Source organism: Balaenoptera physalus, assembly GCF_965194825.1.
Source record: "Balaenoptera physalus genome assembly, chromosome: 14".
Taxonomy (NCBI): Eukaryota; Metazoa; Chordata; class Mammalia; order Artiodactyla; family Balaenopteridae; genus Balaenoptera; species Balaenoptera physalus.
The window spans coordinates 43,391,110-43,410,804 of NC_138893.1; the positions used below are offsets into that span (position 1 = coordinate 43,391,110).

The 19,695-nt window shown below is 35.1% G+C and overlaps 1 protein-coding gene across 9 annotated transcripts in view; it reads left to right on the forward strand.

The window, feature by feature from the left end:
- Positions 1-19,695, forward strand: part of LOC309643036 (uncharacterized protein) — a gene marked incomplete at its 5' end in the record, with an annotated part of 739,057 nt that overhangs the window by 420,664 nt on the left and 298,698 nt on the right. For all 9 annotated transcript variants that reach the window (XR_014253491.1, XR_014253492.1, XR_014253493.1 and 6 more), the window contains one exon: positions 10,631-10,699. Coding sequence is in view for 1 of the 9 variants with exons in the window: in XM_082425415.1 (XP_082281541.1) it covers positions 10,631-10,699 (69 nt within the window). The remainder of the gene's footprint in view (positions 1-10,630; positions 10,700-19,695) is intronic.

The window sequence follows — 19,695 nt, forward strand, 5'->3', positions numbered from 1 at the left end:
ATTAGTTTCATTATTATCTTAGTTCTTCTGGGGGATGTGTACATATTTGGCATCATGTTTTTGTTTGCATTTGCCTAGTAATTAAATAAGCTAAATGCATTTTCATAGCTTTATTAGCAATTTAGATATCCTCTTTTATAAAATAAAATGTGGAAATAAGTTGTCTTTTTGTTTGTTTAGTTGGAGTTTTTGTCCATTTTTTCCCTGTTGGGTTGTGTGTCATTATTTATAGGGCTGGGTACAAGTTTTACTTATAGAGCTGGATATAAGTTGATTTTCCCACTTTGGAAAACTTTATATATATGAAATTTACGTACACACATGCACATGCACACACACACACAGATTTCTTCCTTTCTCTTTCTCTGAGTTGACTTTTCATTCTCTTAATGGCTTCCTTGATGACAGAATTCCTGAATAAATCCATTCTGCATTGCATTATTATTATTTTGCTCAATCCTGTGCTAGGAGATACATGTGACTCTGACTGGAAGAGAGTATCCTTTCTGCATAAATATTTTGTGGTCTAGGTTAAGGGTCAAGCATAACACTCTGAGAGGAAGCGACATAAAACCAAATATAATTTTGAGCTACTGAGGCATTTAAAAGCCTAATTTAAATTCTGGGTTTTTTTTGTATTAGCTGTTTAAATGTGTATAATTCACTCATCCTCTTTGAGTTTCAAATTCCTTGAATAATGTATTTTGTTCATTCCTCAGACCTAGGACCATGTCAAGTAAAAGAGATAGTTCATCTGTTAAGGTCATGTCCCAGATTGGGAGAAATATCTCCGTCTTAAAAAAATGCTACAGTGAAAGGGTAATATTATTTACATTATTCTATAATAGTTCAGAAAGAAAGAGAAACACATGTAAAGCTATTTGGAGCTAGGCTGCATGTTTTGACTTACTGTTACAATTTCCCAAGAAGTGACACTTAATGTGTTAAAGTGTACTGAGTTTCTGATGAATATCGGTACATCGTTTCATATTGCAGAGCAGGGAGAGAAAAACCTCCAGGGGAATATTATTGAGAATTTTACATGATGGCAATCTATCAGGAAAGGCCAGTCCACGTTAAGGAGAATGAAAACTGAGAAGAATTGTTGGAAGTCACTTCACAAAGGTAAATTGCTGTGCACAGAGGAGAGAATTTGAAACCAAGAGCTCCTAGAAACAAGAACATTCTAAATATATGCACAGCCATCTCACCCTCAAGTATGAGGTTTTTCTCCAAGGCTAATTTCATAGTGTTATTTTAAATGAAAGTTTTATTCAATCTATAATGCCTTGAGATTGCAGCAGGTAGATCTCATAGAGAGAAGAGTCTTCCTGTAATAACATAGGATTTAGTCTTCCACATCTCTGAGCTATTAAGAGGAAATTGTCCATGGGATTAAATCATTAATTTAAAGCTGCTACAATTGTGTGTGTGTGTGTGTGTGTGTGTGTGTGTGTGTGTGTGTGTTTGGTCAGTATGTTTTTAAGGAATGTAATAGTTGGAATTCAATTATATTTGAAAAGGTATGTAATCATTTTCACTTTGTTGAAATTGGGACTTCAGAGAAATTTGCCTCTTCATATGTATGGTAGACTGAATAATGACCCTCCAAAGATGGCCATGTCCTAATTCCTGAAACCTAAGAATATGTGACCATACATATAACAGAGACTTTGCTGATATATGTAAATGCAGGATTTTGAGATGGGGAGATTATCATGTTGGCTCCATGTAATTAGAAGGGTCCTTATAAATGGGAAGCAGTAGGTAAGAGAGAGAAGGCAATGTGAGGATGCAAGCTGAGATAGGAGGGATGTGGCTACATGCTAAGGAAAGCCAGCAGCCTCTGGAAGCTGGAAGAGACAAGGAAGGGATTCTGCCCTAGAGCCTTCAAAAGGAAGCAGTCCTGAGAAGTAGCCCCAGAGTCTGTGTCAGGGTCCCCTTGGCTCTCTGGCTGAGTACTGAGCTTCATATGCCTAAGACAAGGTCCTACGGGGCCTGATAGAGAAGAGCTACTGGGAAGCTGTGAACTTATTGGAGATTCTGTAATTCACACAGTGTTGGGTGATATTAAAATTCCAACTAGCCAGGGTGGAGAGACATCACTAAGTAACCCAGGCATTTATTTGAAATTCCAGAAAAGCTACATTTTAGGAGGAAGTTTTCTCTAACCCTAGATTAGCCCTACACTAGACCCACCCTAACAAAACCTAAAATCCAACCTCAGCAATGTCAAAATAAGCCACTATTTAGCTGTCCATCAGAACAACACTGGAAAATCTTTGGGTAGACAACTAAATTCAGACTCTCAACAATATGGCATTCAGAGTGTTCAGAATGACAGTCGGGGAAGTTCACCATTAAGGTTTCCCTTCAAGAAATAACTCGCTATCCTGCTGCAACCAGGCCAGTTAGCTGGGAGCCTCTGGCAGCAGTGCTTTCATGATCCAGCTCAACTTATGAACCGAAGCTCTTGCAGGTCAGCCTTCAGCTGCTATAGGGCTCTAGAATAAGTGCTTGTGTTTTTAAGTGATGTCTCTCCACTCTAGCTAGTTGGAATTCTATTATCTACCAGCACTGTGTGACCTCTGCATCCTCCAGAATCTCTATTCTGCTAGAACCATCTAATCATAATTAAATTCTTACTTTTCATCACTCTGGAAATCAGATAATTTCCAAGTATGGTTGCTTGCTTCTATTTCCCTAGTATCTTATCTCTCTGACTGCTTTTCTTGACACACAAGCCTTCAGTTTATGTAATCTTCCCAGCTTGCTCCCTCATTATTTCTTCCCTAGATTATTGTAAAAACATCACACCTGATCTTTAAAAATGCCTGCTGCTGTTTTGTATTCTAGGAATCTGGGGCTCTTCTAGTTACCTTTATCCAACATTTTCTTAGGAAAATTTCAAACATAAAAAAAAATTAAAGAATTTTGCAGTGAATACCCAACTATCTACCACCAATATTATGCAATTAATATTTTACAGCACTTCCTGCAGATCCATTTATCCATCTGCCAATCCATCGTTTTTTGTTACATTTCAAATAAATTCTAGATATCAGTAGTTATATCTGAATGTTTTATTTAATGCATATCATTAACTAGACATCAATATTTTGCAGGGTTTTTTTCTTATGAGATAAAATTTATGTACAATAAGGTGCACACTTTTTGTACTTTTTCTTTACATCACAGAATAACAATAGTTTTGGCAGGTGATAGGGAAAAATAATGGTAGAAGAAATGAGCAAAAATAATGATTTTTCCTTTACACAAAAATCATAGTTTACATATACTCATACAAGTACCTATATGAAATTGTTTGAAATAGTTATGAAAACATTAGTTATAATAATACTGGGGTGGTAGATTGGGGAGGATTTTAAATGTGTATTTAGGTTACTATTTTATGTTATTTTTGTCACAGTCTAACATATAAGTTTTTAACAATAAAATAAGAGGTGTTGATCATACTGACTTGAAGGGAATGAACATAAAGATTGAAAACAGAGAAACTAGGAATTTGACAGAGACCTTAGGGTGAGAGATACAGGATGGGAGAAGTGCTTTGCTTATAAATGCCAGGAAGTCATGTTGATGACGAACTAATACATGCTAATTTAGCTTTATTAATTTAGTTTTGTCTACTTACTTTGGCATAGCATATTGAATATTTGGAAGATAATATAAGCAAAACATCACACATAAATATCTAGAGGTAAAATAGATGGGTTTTTCAACTATATTTAATTGCATTACTACTATTAGCATTATTATCACTGCTATTACTATTGCTAAACTTTTATTTTATTGATTGAATCTTCCAGTTTGTCGGCTCTCATTACCAAATAGCTCTGTAAGTATTATCCATAGGTTAATATCTATAGTAAGAGATAGTTCTATAGACCCCACATTTTTAAACACTATAAATACTATTTTGTTAATAGGTTGCTTCCTTTATATTAAGTTACCCCTAAAAAATACTTTCTTACAAATAGCTTATACAGTTTTAAAACTCAACAGATTTGGGTTTAATCACAATTACTGAGAAATCAAGCTGCCAGCTTGATTTTGGCTAGCTCATGCTCTAGATGAGCTAGCCAAAAGTTATTTCATAAATAAAAGCCATGATTTCTCAAATAGAAAATTGCCTTGCTCAGTTAATAGTGGAATTGGGGTAGAAAAGTTGTGCAGTTCTGAAGGCAGTGGCTTTTCCCCCTGCCCCAACTTGCCTTCCCAGTTCATCCTTAGAAAATCCACATTTTTCTTCTAACAAGAATATCATCACATGCCCAGGGCAGTCCGAAGAACTTCGGAGATGGGTCAGAGTAAATGACTGTACTTTTCTTAAACTTGAGGGCGCTCGCATTTATCTTTGCCTCCAAGAAAGAGAAACAGAGAGGGAACTGTAGGTAGGGGAAAAGTACCTTGGAAGGAAGTATGGTTTCTCCTATTTTCTAAATAGCTTTAATTGCCTTTAAATAATTATAAAAGTAATTGATGTTTAGTTTAAACAGTTTGGAAACCACATAACAAAAGCACATAGAAGAAAACAAAAATCATTATAACCTCCTCACACAAAGGTAAACACCTTGTGGTGTAAATGTTTCTGGTTTTATATATATGCATATCAAATAATGTACAATTATACAATATGAAATGATATATAATAATACATATACTCTCCAGCTAGCTAACTAACATTTTTAGAGAAAAAAGAATATAACTTAAATTATCAATAGGAATTATTATAGTGATTACTTTGAATTCCATTGAAAGAATGTTGTACTGTAATATACATATACACACATGTACATGTGTACGTCTTTTCTTTTAAGACTTTATTTTTTTAGATCAGTTTTAGGTTTACCACAAAATTGAGAGGGAGATACAGAGACTTCTCATATACCACCAGCCCACATGCATAGCCTCGCTCCTTATCAACATCACTCACAGGAATGGTACATTTTTTACCAAGGCTGGACCTACAGTCACACATCATCATTACCTGAAGTTCATAGCTTACCTTAGGATTCACTCTTGGTGTTGTACCTTCTATGGGTTTGGGTAAATGTATAGTGGCCTACAGCCATCTTATCATATCACAGTGTTTTTCACTGCCCTCAGAATCCTCTGTGCTCTGCCCATTCATTTCTCCCCCTGCCTCTAGCCAGCAAACATTCATCTTTTTACTGTCTCCATAGATTTGCCCTTTCCAGAATGTCATATAGTTGGAATCATAGTATATAGTCTTTTCAGATTGCCTTCTTTCATTTAATAATATGCATTTAAGTTTCCTCCATGTCTTTTCTTTTTTTTTTTTTTTAATTGAAATAAAGAAGTTTATTACACAGGTCCTGGAAGAGGCACATAGCACACCACCAATATCTTTGAATCAACCCTTTGTTGATAGCTTAAAAGTTTGTATGCCCAGGGTGATGTGCCAGAGTTAGATCCAGGATGGGCAAGAAGTAGGAAAATGAGGATTATGAGAGAAGAAATAGAAAGGGAAACCCTGTGCTTTCATCTCACAAGAGTTCTCAAAAGGAAGATCAATTTTCAGAAAAGAACGCATATGAAAATAGAGGATCTGGAAATTGTCCATGTGTTTTCATAGCTTGATAACTCATTTCTTTATAGCACTGAGTACTATTGCTCTCAATATGTATATATCTTTAGGGAAAAATTCAATAGCGATATTTTTTTCTAATAGAACATGTTAATAATAAATGTGGGCATTTAAATTAACATGTATCACTAGTGAAAACTAGTATTAAATGTATTTGCTTTTCATATATTTTGGATATTAATCTATTAATTTATAATATTTATTTCCTTATTGATAGTAGGAGCTCTTTGTGTATTTAGTACAATCACTCTTTTCTTTCATATATATTTCAAATTATTTTTACCTGATTATTTTAACTTTTGTGTTGGTAAAAGGCATTCTTTCTATTTGTTTATGTATCTGTTTTAGGGGTAGAAAGTGATGGAATCATTCTTTCTAAAATCAACATTTACAACATGAAAATTCAAAATTCACCCGCCCACATCACTATCTTATTACAGAATGCATTCCCATAGAATAGAACTGGTGTTTGATTGATTTTACCCTTCAATCAGGCATACCTGTTTCACAATTTAACGTTCTCTCTGCGCAACATGTAAAGAGGTTGATATTCTTGCATGCCAAACAGTAAATCTATAGGAAAACTGCCCATAACGTCTCTTTCAAGGTGCTTAGTGAGATAGGCTTTGAAGAAATAGAAAATTTGACCTATATTGATTCTGTGTCCTTTGAGAAACAGGCAGCTTAGGCTTGATTAATGAGTATTTCCCATCTCATTTATGTCCCCAATCCCTGAAATTGACATCTGAAAATTCCAGTGTATTGTTCCAAAGTAAATTATGTTGAGTGCGTTCTCTGGTTGTAGTATCTCTTTGCCTCCAAATGGCCAAGTGCTATATTCCCAGCCATGTAGACAACAGCTAGTTTGGGAAGAAGCAAAAGAAACAAAATCAAAACAAAGCAAATCAAACCAAAAAAATTGAAATATGATAAATATGCTCTGACTCTTAGACCATAGCTACATTGAAATATTTTTGAGATGGTTTTTCTTGCATCCATGGACTCCCAAAGGACCTTTTTGTTTTGTTTTGTTTTTATATAAAATAGAGTAACAATATCAGTATGAATTAACCAATAGGAGACTGGAGATTTTGTGTCATTATTCTGAGATTAAAATTGCGTGCTCTTTTTCATGAATTTATAATCCGACATCTACACTGATATCTACAATTAAAGAATCTCAGAAATGTAAGGGATCTTATAGATATGTTAATAGAGTGTTTTCCATAAAAGGATATACATTAAAATCATCTGGGAATATATATGTATTTTTTTAAATACACATGTCAGGCTTATTTCCTAGAACAGGAATTGGTAAAAAAAAAAGCTCTCTGTAAAGGGACAGATATAAAATATTATAGGTTTTGTAGTTCATTCAGTCTTCATAGCAATGACTCACCTCGCTATTCTAGCCAAAAAGTAGCCATAGATAATACCTAAACAAATAGGTGTAGCTGTGGTCCAATAAAACTTTATTTATAAAAACAAATAGTTGTCCAGATTTGGCCCAGGGCTGTAGTTTGCTGACCTCTGCTCTATAAGCTCAGTTTGATGTGTTAGCGACTTAACTGGCAATAGAAAAACAATAGCATTTGTCTTCAGAGGAGGATTGCAGAAACCAGTTTCTCTGATATATCACCCACAATATCTTGAATAAATTTAAAAAATACTGGACATGAGAAGGAAACAGAAAATACCAGCCACAGTGAAGAGGAATAATACTTTAAAGTAAGAGATTCACAATTGCTCAAACGTTGAAGTTAGCAAAGCCTTTAAAATAAGGCTTTGATAAGTTAGTTAAAAGTACACTGAAAATGATGACTATATAGGTAAAAATATTAGGAGTTTAGGGGAGATAATGAAACATAAAAGAGAATAAGGTTTAATAAGAATTAAAGAATACAGAAGTTGAAATAAATAATAAACATGAAGACCAGACAATAGAAAACCAAGTGGGTCTTGGGTAAAAGGGAGGCGGGTATTCCCAGCAGAGGAGACAATTTAAGCAAACTCATGGCAGCATTAAAAAGAAATGCATGTCATAAAAACTGCACAGAGGTGGAGTGACTTGTCCAATATCATGCAAGAACTCAGTGGCAGAGCTCATTTTCAAGTTCAATATTCTTTCCACATCTTCTTCCCTGGTGGTAAGTATCCAGGCTCTGCCTAACACACTGCTTCAAGCTTCTTGAACAGGATACTTGCCTGATTAATTGCCCTCCGAATAGGTGCTCAGAGCAAATTATCATCTTCACTTCATATTTGTAGCCACGGTTGTTTTTTTAAGGGAAGCCATTTATCCATACTGGCAAATTAAAACAGTTATGATCATGGTAATAACATCATTTGAATAATCAAATGCAATTGAAAGTAAATGCGCCAATTTAGGCTGGACATGAGCTATTGTAATGTGCATTTATGTTTAACATCCTTATGTTTCCCTGGATGCTGTGATGGACTGAGCTCTGCAATTTAGTTGTATAGGCAAATTTTCTTTCAACCATCTCTATCCCTACATTTGAAAGGGAGGGGGAACAATCAACTTGCTGTAAACTGATTATAAACAAATTACAATAGGGCTCAGGTAATGAAGGATGGGCAATTATAATTGCATTCAAATTATTATTATTGGCAGAGCTATATTGGACTAGTGTTAAGTAGACATGAAATAAACTGGATTTAACAAAGCAAATCTGCCCTTTTGTGTGTTTCATGTAGTCTTGCTGAATACTACAGTATATTGTAAAGTGTGGATGTTTCTATTTTGGCTGCTCTAGAAATTCTCATATTAGTTGAAGATAGTGTCTGCTAAAATTTTTAGCTTTCTATACAGGAAAGGCACAATGTGTTTGGAAGTTGGAACTCCAAGATGTGTATTAAAGAAAAATTTCCATATCAAAGACATTGCTTTTATCTACATCTTGTATTTACTTGAGATAGGTTGGGACTGAAGAGCAGAGTGTGACATGCTATCGTTACAGCTCTCCAAGGTTACCCTGTAGGGGTCACAAGTTTTGGAGACCAACTTACTCTCCCTCCAACTGTAATTGAGCTGAATGTATAAACATATTCCAAATGATCAAGCCAGGGATGGCACCTGCTTCTGTGACAATTTATACCAATAAATAAGGACTCAAAACCTCCTTTCCAGGCTTTATTGTTCTGTATAGAAAACAATAAATCAAATCCATCTACATTTCTTTTCCACGCAAGACTTGCTAGACATTTCAAAATAAGTGTACTGCAGTAACTAGTTGGCTGACAAACCACTTTACACAGTGAATATATACAACTTGAGGCTCTTAGAGTAACAATTGTGAATTCGTCTATTGAATTTATTTATATATAATTGCTAAAAGTATTGAGATGGTCTTAGCTAAAGACCATCTATGGGTGTCATAGAGGGGGGGTGTCCCCTGATATAACCAGGCCGTCCCTGTGGGTGGAAAAGATGGACCCCTCTAGACTTCCCACCCTGTAGATTCTTGATATAAATAACAAAGTGAAACAATCATACATTGCCCACAAATGTGTCCTCATATGCTGTACTTTCATCAACTTTAGGCAAGTATGTTAACTAACAGGCATGAAATAATAATTGAGGTTTAAATATTTGGCATTTCATTTTTCTAGAAGATTTCTCAGAATAAAAACATCTTTGTGCCTGGGCTAATTGATAATAAACCCACTAAATTAACCCCTAAGTCCATAGCCAACAGAAATAGAAACCAAAATTAATGATTACTATCAACATACGTTATTATGTACTTGGCACCAGGCTGAGCATCTTACAAATATAAACTTATTGTTTTTTATCAATGGCCCTATGACAGAGTTATTACTATTATCCCAATTTTATCGATGAGGAAACTGAAGGTTATATATATTATTCAAGAATTTGGCTGCTCAAGAAAGTGGAGACAAGAGTACCAACAGCAAAATCCATACTCTGAACCAGAGATCTGCAAACTAGACTGGGGGTCAATCTGGCCTATCTTTGTTTGGCCCGTGAGCTACTTTTAAATAGCCAAAAAGAAAAAAAAAATCAAAGATGTACAATATTTCCTCAGCCATGAAAGTTATGCTAAATTCAAATGTAAATGTCCACAAATAAAGTTTTATTACAGTACCGCTGTGCTCATTAGGTATTCTCCACGCCTGTTTTCCTACTACAGTGGCAGAGTTGAGTGGTTGTAACAGAGACCATATGTGGATACAGCTATGCTCAGATGTATTCTCCATGTCTGTTTTCCTGCTATGGTGGCAGGGTTGTAACAGAGACCAGATGTGGTTCTGTCATCACTTTGCCCTGCTGCTTGGCACACTACAACTTGAGCGATGCAGTTATAACTGACAGTGTTTTGGTGCCTCATATATGGCACTCAAATAGGGCAAAAAATATCAAGATATTTTATTTATCTTTTTATTACTAGTGCATAATAAACAATGTCAAAATAACAATAAGAAGAAAAAATAATGTTGTGATTTAAAGGCACAATAGTGTGGATTATTTTGTTATTGAATTAGAAGTCAAAGAATTGTGTTTATTATGCAGTGGCATTACAGCTATTCTAAAAGAATTCATTATACATTGACTTTAGCAAACTAAGCACTCATGACAATATCCCTATTGTGGGATATTGGAAAGCAATGTTCAGAAAAATTAGAAAATTTGAAACAATATCTTATCACAGCAGAACTGCTTCACAAAAATAAAAATAAGACCACAACTAAAGTGCCTGAGTGACTCATTTGTTAGCCAAGCAAAGAAAATGGTTTACCAATTGTGGGTTAATTACACCATCTTTGATTACAACAGCAAAAGAAATGTGTCCAGAGAGAAACAAAATTGTTAAAAACTATTTGCCTTTCTGTGAAAAAAAAATTGAAGAGTTGTGGATATTAGGAGCAAATCAGTAGTCAATTAAAAATAAGCTGGATGATTTTGAATTGTTCTCTTTGACTATTGATGAGTTAACAAATTTTACTTTTTTCCAGGAGTCAATACTGAGTTTGAAGTGATTGAAGAATTAGCCTTTATGAATAGCCTGCATGGAATAACCACAGGTAAGAATATTTTCAAAGAAGTTGAGAAAATACTAATTCATTAAAACCTGAAGTGAAATCTGCTATGATGTGCTGTAACTCATGGTGGTAAAAGTATGGGTGAAGCATAAAAAGACTCATTTGGACAGATTTACAAAGCTTGTGAAAGTGTAAGTTGTTTAAAGGTATGTTTATTTATTATATTATTCATCAGCACGTACTATGTGGAAAATACTTTAGCCTGTTGAATCAGTAGTATCAATGGTGAACGTCGTCTGCTCTAGTGGATTTAACATTGTCGTTTCATGAATTTTCATAAGAAATAGGAGTTGAATATCCTAACTTGGCTTTACCACATAGCAGGTTGATGGTTTACCAGTGGTGAAGTTTTATTGTGATTTTTGATGGCAGGACCCAAATTGAATTTTTTTGAATAAGAAGAACTACCCTCAATCATTATTGTTAAACACTGACTGGCTTTAGAAACTAGCTTCTGTTGCAGATGATAATACTTCTTAGTGAATCCATCTAAACTTTCAAGGTGAGAGATAGCTTATATATGAAACTTATATTGGTTTAAAGTCATTTCCATAAAAACTAATGTTGTTTGAAATACAAGTAATGTCAACAGACTTGTAACCTTCCCATGCTGACAAGAGTTAAAACAAGAAGTAAAATTATCACTATCACACAAATTTTCAGTACTCAATCTACAAATTTCTAAGCTTAAGCTATAGTTCCAACAGTTTGTTTCAAACCTCACACCAAGTGAAAAAAAATTTTTTCTATATTTCAAAATCAATTTAACCATGAAATTGAGTAGCTTCCACCTAACCTTCAATTGGAAATGATTAATCTGAAATATTACGGCATGTTAAAAGAACAATATCTAGAGAAAAATCTAGTAGAATTCTATAAATGCCTTCCAAGCAAAATATGTACTCAATTTAAATTGAATAAAGAGTGACATCACCAAGATGGCAAAGTAGGAGATGCCAGCCTCTGTTCCACAACAAAGATGGACAATTTGACAGTTATTTATGGGAAAAAAACAAACAGCTCTGGAAGAGCGCAGGGGTCTACTTAAGAAACTTCAGCAGCATACTAGAACAGAAAACCTGAGAATAACCAGGAAAAAAGTGAAGGAAGAATAGCTTCATTTTGCCGATATCATCATCATTCCCCAGGCCAGCACTGCTCAGTGCCGAGAGGAAACTCCCCACCTAGAAAGAGTTCCTCTGACTGGAAAGAGAGAATGGAGTGAGTGACCAGCTTCCCCACTCTTTTGGGGCACAAAAAAAGGACCTGCTTTGATTTCACCCCACCCAGAGACCAGCAAATCTCTGATATATAGAGATGGCTAGGAACAAAAAAGAGCAGGGGCTACCGGTATCAGCCATGCAGCAGCAGCAGCTGTGGTTCCCAGTGATGAGCTCTGCAGGAGATCTTAGTAGCTTTTGCCACTGAAGAAACCAATGGTCAGCACAGCCATAGTGGACCCCATGCAGATTTCACCATGCTTTGTCCTAGATGTATTCATGTTCACAAACACCAGCTACCCAATTCCCTCCTCACTCCCTCCTTGCCACCTCCATCAGAGCCAGGGATTCACACAGGCCACCAGCCCAGGCTTCTGTGGCAACATGGGTGCGAGATGCCAGCCTGAAACCTCATGGCTGACTGCCACCACTATGTGCACACTTGGGTCTAGCCTCCCTAGCTGTGCACCTGTATACCACCAGCTTGACCTTTGTCACCAGTCTCTACTGTGGTGTGCACACCCATGGCAAGATCCTTCTACCACGAAGGATAGCATCTAAACTAATCTCTGGTTTGATACTAAAAATATTCTTAATCATGATATATTTGAAAACCATGTTATATTTATAATGCAGTTTCTAAAACAGACGCACATGGCATATTCATTTTACAGTACAATAAATTATAGCTACAAAAACTCAGGGTTAATGCTTTCAAGTTATCATCTTAATGCAAACAAAACTTTTCTTTAAAAAAGTTTTTTTTTTAATTTTTATTTTAAAAGATAATATTTCTACACATTTTTAGAAGACATAAGCATATCTAGGCCATAACATGTCCTGACAAGCATTCAAGCACATTCCACATTTACCTATATCATTTCTGTATAGATAAGGCCATTCCTGCTCTTTCTTAAATATGAATGCTTAGTCCATGAGATGATATGCCAATTACATATTTACTAAATGAAGGAGATATTTTAAAATATGACTTTCACAGCATTGTGAACGACTCCCCACTTTTCTTTCAGCATCTAAAAGAAAATGCTGGCAACATCATTGAATAGTAATTCAAAAGAACATGGTAGGAAGAAAACGTCAGTTACAATGGTGGAGTAAGGACTTTCACAACTTCTCTACTTCATAAAATCAAAGAGAACTCTGGCAGACATTGTGAATATCAACTTTTTGACAAATCTGGAAATTAATCAAATACTTGCAACAATTCATAAAGCACTTAATCCAGAAAAAAAAAAAAAAAAGGCTGTGTCTCAGTAAGAATAACAAGCATTATGGTGTTTTAACTTTCTCTATCCCCATCCTCCACTACCTGACTCAGTGGTAGCCTTGAAAACTAATACCTCCATAATTACAGTAAAAACCAGCAGCTTAAAAGCCCATCGGGCAGAACTGAGTTGAAGCTCCTCTAAAACACTGGGTTGAGGCTCCTACAAAGCTCCATTCCTAGAGAAGTGTCATTATTTGACCTACTTAGAATTTCCCCAGAAAACTCCATCTGCAAGAGTGTTCTTTACTTGACCTGATGTAGAGCCCACCTAATGTGAACACCTTTTTCTCCCGGGATAATTGTCAAAAGCAATCAGTGGCAATTGTTTAACATTGCAGGAGCAACAAAAAAACTGACAAAAAAAAAAAAAAAGAAGAGAGAGAGAGAAATCTGTGAAATGAGATGGCCATAGAAGCTTTGTAAAGTTCTGACATATTCCTGAGAATCTAATAGTCCATGAACATGTAAAGATCTAGGCGCAAGCACAAGAAATACCTGAGAAGGCCCTCAGTCCTCACCTCTGGCTGACCTTGAAGCTCTGCACAAGCAAGAAGGCAGAGTTGTAAACTGCCTAGCTGAACGTTGAAGGTATGTCCCAACGTGAACACAGAGCCCCTTGGCAAATAGTCTGGGGGACTTATTCATTCTAGGCATTTAGGGAAATATCTGGCGATCATTAACTGACACTAAGATACCTGAGCAGAAACTACAGTGGCCACAGAAGACGAAGTATACAGACTTTACAAAGTTAAATCAGCAAAGTCACTAAGCAAATAAACAGTATGAACAAGAATAGAAACAACAATAAACAGCAATAGCAGCTTATGGGAAGGGAGGAAAATCTGATATCCAGAATAGTCACATTTTATTATTTAAAACCTTCAGTTTTCAACAAAACAAGTATAAGACACACAAAAAAACAAAGTATGGCCCATACACAGGAAAAAATAAACAATCACTAGAAATTGTCCTTAATAAAGCCAAGATACAGAATTTATTGAAATCAGTATTTGTTGCCCATTCTGATTTTTATCTCAAAAAGTCAGGAACGCAACAGCAAAAGACTTAACTTTCTAAGTATCATTTCTTATTTCCCAAATGCATGTGTTCTCTCTTTCTGTATTTTAAATATATTGAAAGAACTAAAATAATCCATGCATGATGGACTATAAAATATATGAGAACTATATATCATTATGGAAAGAGCATCAAAAGTTGAAGGCTTTAATACTTCACTTTCAATAATGGATAACAAAACGAGACAGAAGATCAACAAGGTAATAGGACATATAAAAGACACAATAAACCAACTAGACTGAGTAAATAACTATAGAGCACTGCTATGATCTGAATGTTTCCGTTCCCCCTAAATTCATATGCTTAAATTATAAGCCCGAAAGATGAAGGTATTAGGAGTGGGACCTTTAGGAAATGCTTAAAGCTTGAGGGTATAACCTTCATGAATGAGATTAGTACCTTATAAAAGAAACCCACAGGGGTCCCTAGCACTCCCACCATGTGAGGACACAGCAAGAAGGAGCATGCTATGAACCACAAATGAGCTCTCATCAAAATTCAAACATGCTGGAGCCTTGATCTTGGACTTCCTAGCCTCCAGAACTGTGAGCAATAAATTTCTGTTGTTTATAAGCTACCAAGTGTGTGGTGTTTTGTTGTACCTACCTGAAAAAACTGACAAGCACAACAATTTCAGATATATTATATATATTATTTTCAAGTTCACAGGAGTCATTCCTCAAGGTAGCCCATACGCTAACACATAAAACAAGTCTCAGTATAATTAAATGGATTATAATCATACAAATTATATTCTCTAAGCAAAATGAAATGAAATTAGAAGTCAATAACAGAAGGAAATTTTGGAAATTCACAAATATGGGTACATTAAACAAATGCTCTTATAATCAATGGATCAAAGAAGATAAATTAGAAAATACTCTTCTATAAATGAAAACGCAAACACAATGTTCCAGAGCTTGTGGAATGCAGCTAACACAGTGCTTATAGGGAAATTTATAATGTAAAAAGATATATTAAAGAAGAAAGATCTCAAATTTATAATCTAACATCCCACTGTAAGAAACTAAAATAAAAAGAAGTGGGTACTTTGTTACAGCAGGTCTGAGAAAGTAATACAAATTTTGGTATCAGAAGTGGATATGTTGCTATAAGATATCTCAAAATGTGGCAGTGGAATTGGGTAATGTATTGAGGCTGAAAGACTTTTGAAAAGTGTATTAGAGAAAGCCTACATAGTCTTGAGATTTTTGGTAGAAATATGGAGGTTAAAGTTGCTTCTGGTGAGATCTCAGATGGAAATGAGGAATACCTTATTGGAAATTGGAGGAAAGGTGATCCTTGTTATAAGTGGCAGACAACTTGGCTGAACTGTGTTCTAATGTTGGGCGGAAAGTATAACTTTTAAACAATGAACTTAGATATTTAGCTGAGGATATTTCCAAGAAGTGGGCATGGTACAGCCCAATATCTCTTTGCTACTTATAGTAAAATGTGAAAAGAAAGAGATGAATTGAGGAAAGGACTATTACGTAAAAAGGAACCAGAGCTAAGTGGTTTGGAAAATTTTCGGCCTATCCATATTACGAAAGATACTAAGGCATGCTCTGGAGAGAACACTAAGAATACTACCAGAAAATCTTTTGCTGAAGATATTAATCATGTACGATTTGACTTTAATCAAACATCTCAGCAGAAGCCAGCATAGAGATGGTGTACATCCTTTTGACTTTACATCCATGGGAGACCAACAAAGGTTTTGAGAAGGATATATCAACAGAAACACTGCCAGCTTGGACTGAAGTATACAGAGACAGAACAAAATGCAGGAAGGCTATCAGACTTCCAAAAGTCTACAAGAAGGAAACAGTCGAGAGGATAAAGTCATGTCTGCCTCTGCAGATCCAGAGGGCAGGGCTCCAGTTGTTTCCATGGGCAAAGAGGTAGGGCAACCAACACCTTCACAGTTTAGAGGGCAGTGCCATCTCTGAGTGCTGAAGGGGGGCAGTGGGCTGCTACCATAGGCCAGAGCATGGGGCTATTCCTTGGGATCCGGAGAACAGAGCATATAGCCAAAGAGAATCATTCTCAGGACTTGAAATCTAATGAAAATTTCCCCTGCTGATTTTCAGACTTGTTTGGGACATGTTACCCTTTATTCCTTCCATTTCTTCCTTTCTGAATGTGAATATCTATTCTATCTATGCATGATTCAACATTGCATTTTGGAAACAGATAACTTGTTTTTTAGTCTCATTGGTCCACAGATGGAGAGGAATTTTGCTTGAGGATAGATCATACCCAAAGTCTCACCCATACCTCATTTAGATAATGAGACCTTGGACTTTTTGAGTTTATCATATTTAGCTGAGATTTTAGACTTAGAGTTGATCCTGCAATAGGGTAGGGCTTTGGGGAATGTTAGGATGAAGTGAATGTATTTTGTACATGGGAAGGATGTGAATTTTTGGAGGCTAGCGGCAAACTTTACTGGGTTGAACAGTGTCCCTCCCAAAATTCATATCCACCTGGAACCTGTAAATGTGGACTTATTTGGAAACAGGGTCATTGCAGATGTAATCAAAGTTAAGATGTGGTCATAATGGACTAGGATGAGCCCTAAATCCAATAAACAGTGTCCTTATAAATAGAGGGGGACTTGGATACAGACACACACAGAGGAAGGAAGACTATGTGAAGATGGACATTGGAGCGATGCAGCTACAAGCAGAGGAACACCAAAGATTGCCAGCAACCAACCTCTAGAAGTTAAGAAAAGACAAGTAAGAATGACCCTGCCAACAGCATAATTTTAAACATCTAGCACTCGGAAATGTGAAGACATAAATTTCTCCTGTTTTAATTTACAGAGTTTGTACTACTTCATTACAGAAGCCTCAGGAAACTATTAGACAGTCTGTAACCCCCCCCCCAAAAAAAGAAAAGAAAATTGAATTAGTGGTCAAAATCTTCCCAAAAAGAGAAGTCCAGGATTAAATGGATTTATTGATGAGTTCCACAAAGTGTTTGAAGGGGAATTAATACTAACCCTTCACAAAGTCTTCCAAAATTGAAGAGGAGAAAATTCTTCCCAACTTATTTTATGAAGTCAGTATTACCTTTGAGCAGACAAAGGTGTTACAAGAAAATAAAACTACAGACTCCCTTAGGAATGTAAACTCAAAACTCCTCAATAAAATATGATCAAACCAAATGCAGTCAAATATACAAAGGATTATATACCATAACCAAGTGATCAGTAGTGCAAGGAGGCTTCAACATAAAAAATTAAAGAAAAGAATATGCTGTATTTATAGAATAAAAGACAAAACTCACACAATCCTCTCAACTGATGCAGGAAAAAGTATTTGACAGAATCAAACCCCCTTCTATGTTAAAAAACCTCAATGAAACTTTAAATAGAAGGAAACTTTCTCAAGCTAATAGAAGGCATTTATGAAAAACCCATAGCTAACACCATCCTTAATGGTGAAAGACTGAAAGCTTTTCTCCTAAGGTCAGATATAACACCAGAATGTCCACTCTATTCAACATCATATTGAAGGTTCTAAGTAGAGCAATTAGGCAGGAAAAATAAGTAAAAGTCATCAGACTGAAAAAGGAGAAGTAAAAAAATTTCTCTATTCACAGATAAATGATTTTGTATATAGAAAATCCTAAAAAATTCACATACAAAACTCTTAAAGCTGATAAACTACTTCAGCAAGGTTTCATGTTATAAGATAGATATTATATAGATATACAAATATCAGTTGTATTTCTACACACAAGCAGTGGTTACAATAACATCATAAAACAATAAAATGCTTAAGAATAAGTTTAACAAACTTGTAAAACTTGTACACTTAAAACTACAAACCATCACTGAAATAAATTCAAGAAGACCTAAATAAATGGAGAAATATATCATGTCATGAATTGGAAAATTTAATATTAAGATAATTCTACTCCCCATATTGAACTATAAATCCAACACATCCTACATCACAAGCCAGGTTTCTTTTGTGTGTGTGTGGAAATTGACAAGCTGATCCTAAAAATCATGTGTATTTTCAGTAGAACCAGAATATCTACAACTATCTTGAACAAAAAGAGAGATTAAAATTGAGGGAATAATGTTTTCTAATTTCAAAAATTACTACAAAACAACAGTGATTAAGAGTGTGTGGTACTGGCATAAGCATAGTCACAGATCAATGAAACAGAATTGAGAGTTCAGAAATAAACCTTTGCATTTAAGGTCAACAGATTTTTGACAAAGATGCCAATATAACTTAATCATAACTTAAGGAAAGAATTATTTCTTCAACAAGTGGTGCTGAGACAACTTGCTATCCATATGCAAAATACAAAATTGGATCTCAGCCTTACACCATGCACAAAAATTCATTCAAAATGCATTAAGAACGTAATGTAATTACTAAAAATGTAAAATATGGACTTTAATTTTTGTGACCATGGACTAGGCAAAGGTTTCTTAGATATGACACCAAAATGCCCAAGCAAAAAAAAAAAAAAAAAAAAAAAGATATTTATATTGGATTTTGTAAAAAACAAACCATGTGCCCTTCAAATGTTACTATCAAGAATTTTTTTTTAAAAAAACAGATAATGGAATAAAATATATGCAAGGGACTACTACCTATACTATGTAAAGAACTCATACAACTCAACAATAAAAAGACTCCCCTATTAAATAATGGGCAAAGTATTTGAAAACATCAGTTTACCTACAGAAGTTATCCAAATGACCAATAATCACATGAAAGATGCTCAACATTATTAGTCATTAGGGAAATGCAAATTAAAACCACAAGGTATCACTTTATACCCACTATCATTGCTATAATTAAAAAAGGATAATAACAAATCTAGGACAAGAAGAGCAGAAATTGGAACCCAAATACATTGGTAGTAGGAATTTAAAATAGACCAGTGACTTTGGAAATTGGTTTGGAATTGCTTCAAAAATATAAACATAAGATTACCATATTTCCCTGAAGTTCCACTCCTAGGTATATAGTCAAAAGAAATTGTTCACACGAAAACTTGTACATGAGTGTTTATAGAAGCATTATTCATAATAGCCAAAAGTTGAAACAATCCGAAGGTTCAATAATGAGTAGATTAAAAAAATGCTATGTACCAATACAATGGAATACTGTTTAGCCATAAAAATAATGAAATACTGATACATGCTACCACATGGATGAACCTGAATACTTTAAACTAAGTGAAAGAAGCTAGGCACAAAAGGCCAAATATTGTATGGTTCTATTTATTTGAAATGTCCAGAATAGGGAAACCCATAGCAGCAGAAAGTACATTAGCGATTACCTGAGGTTGAGGTTACAGAAGTATGCAGAGTGACTGCTAATTCACAAAGGGGTTTTTGGGAGGCAGTAATAATA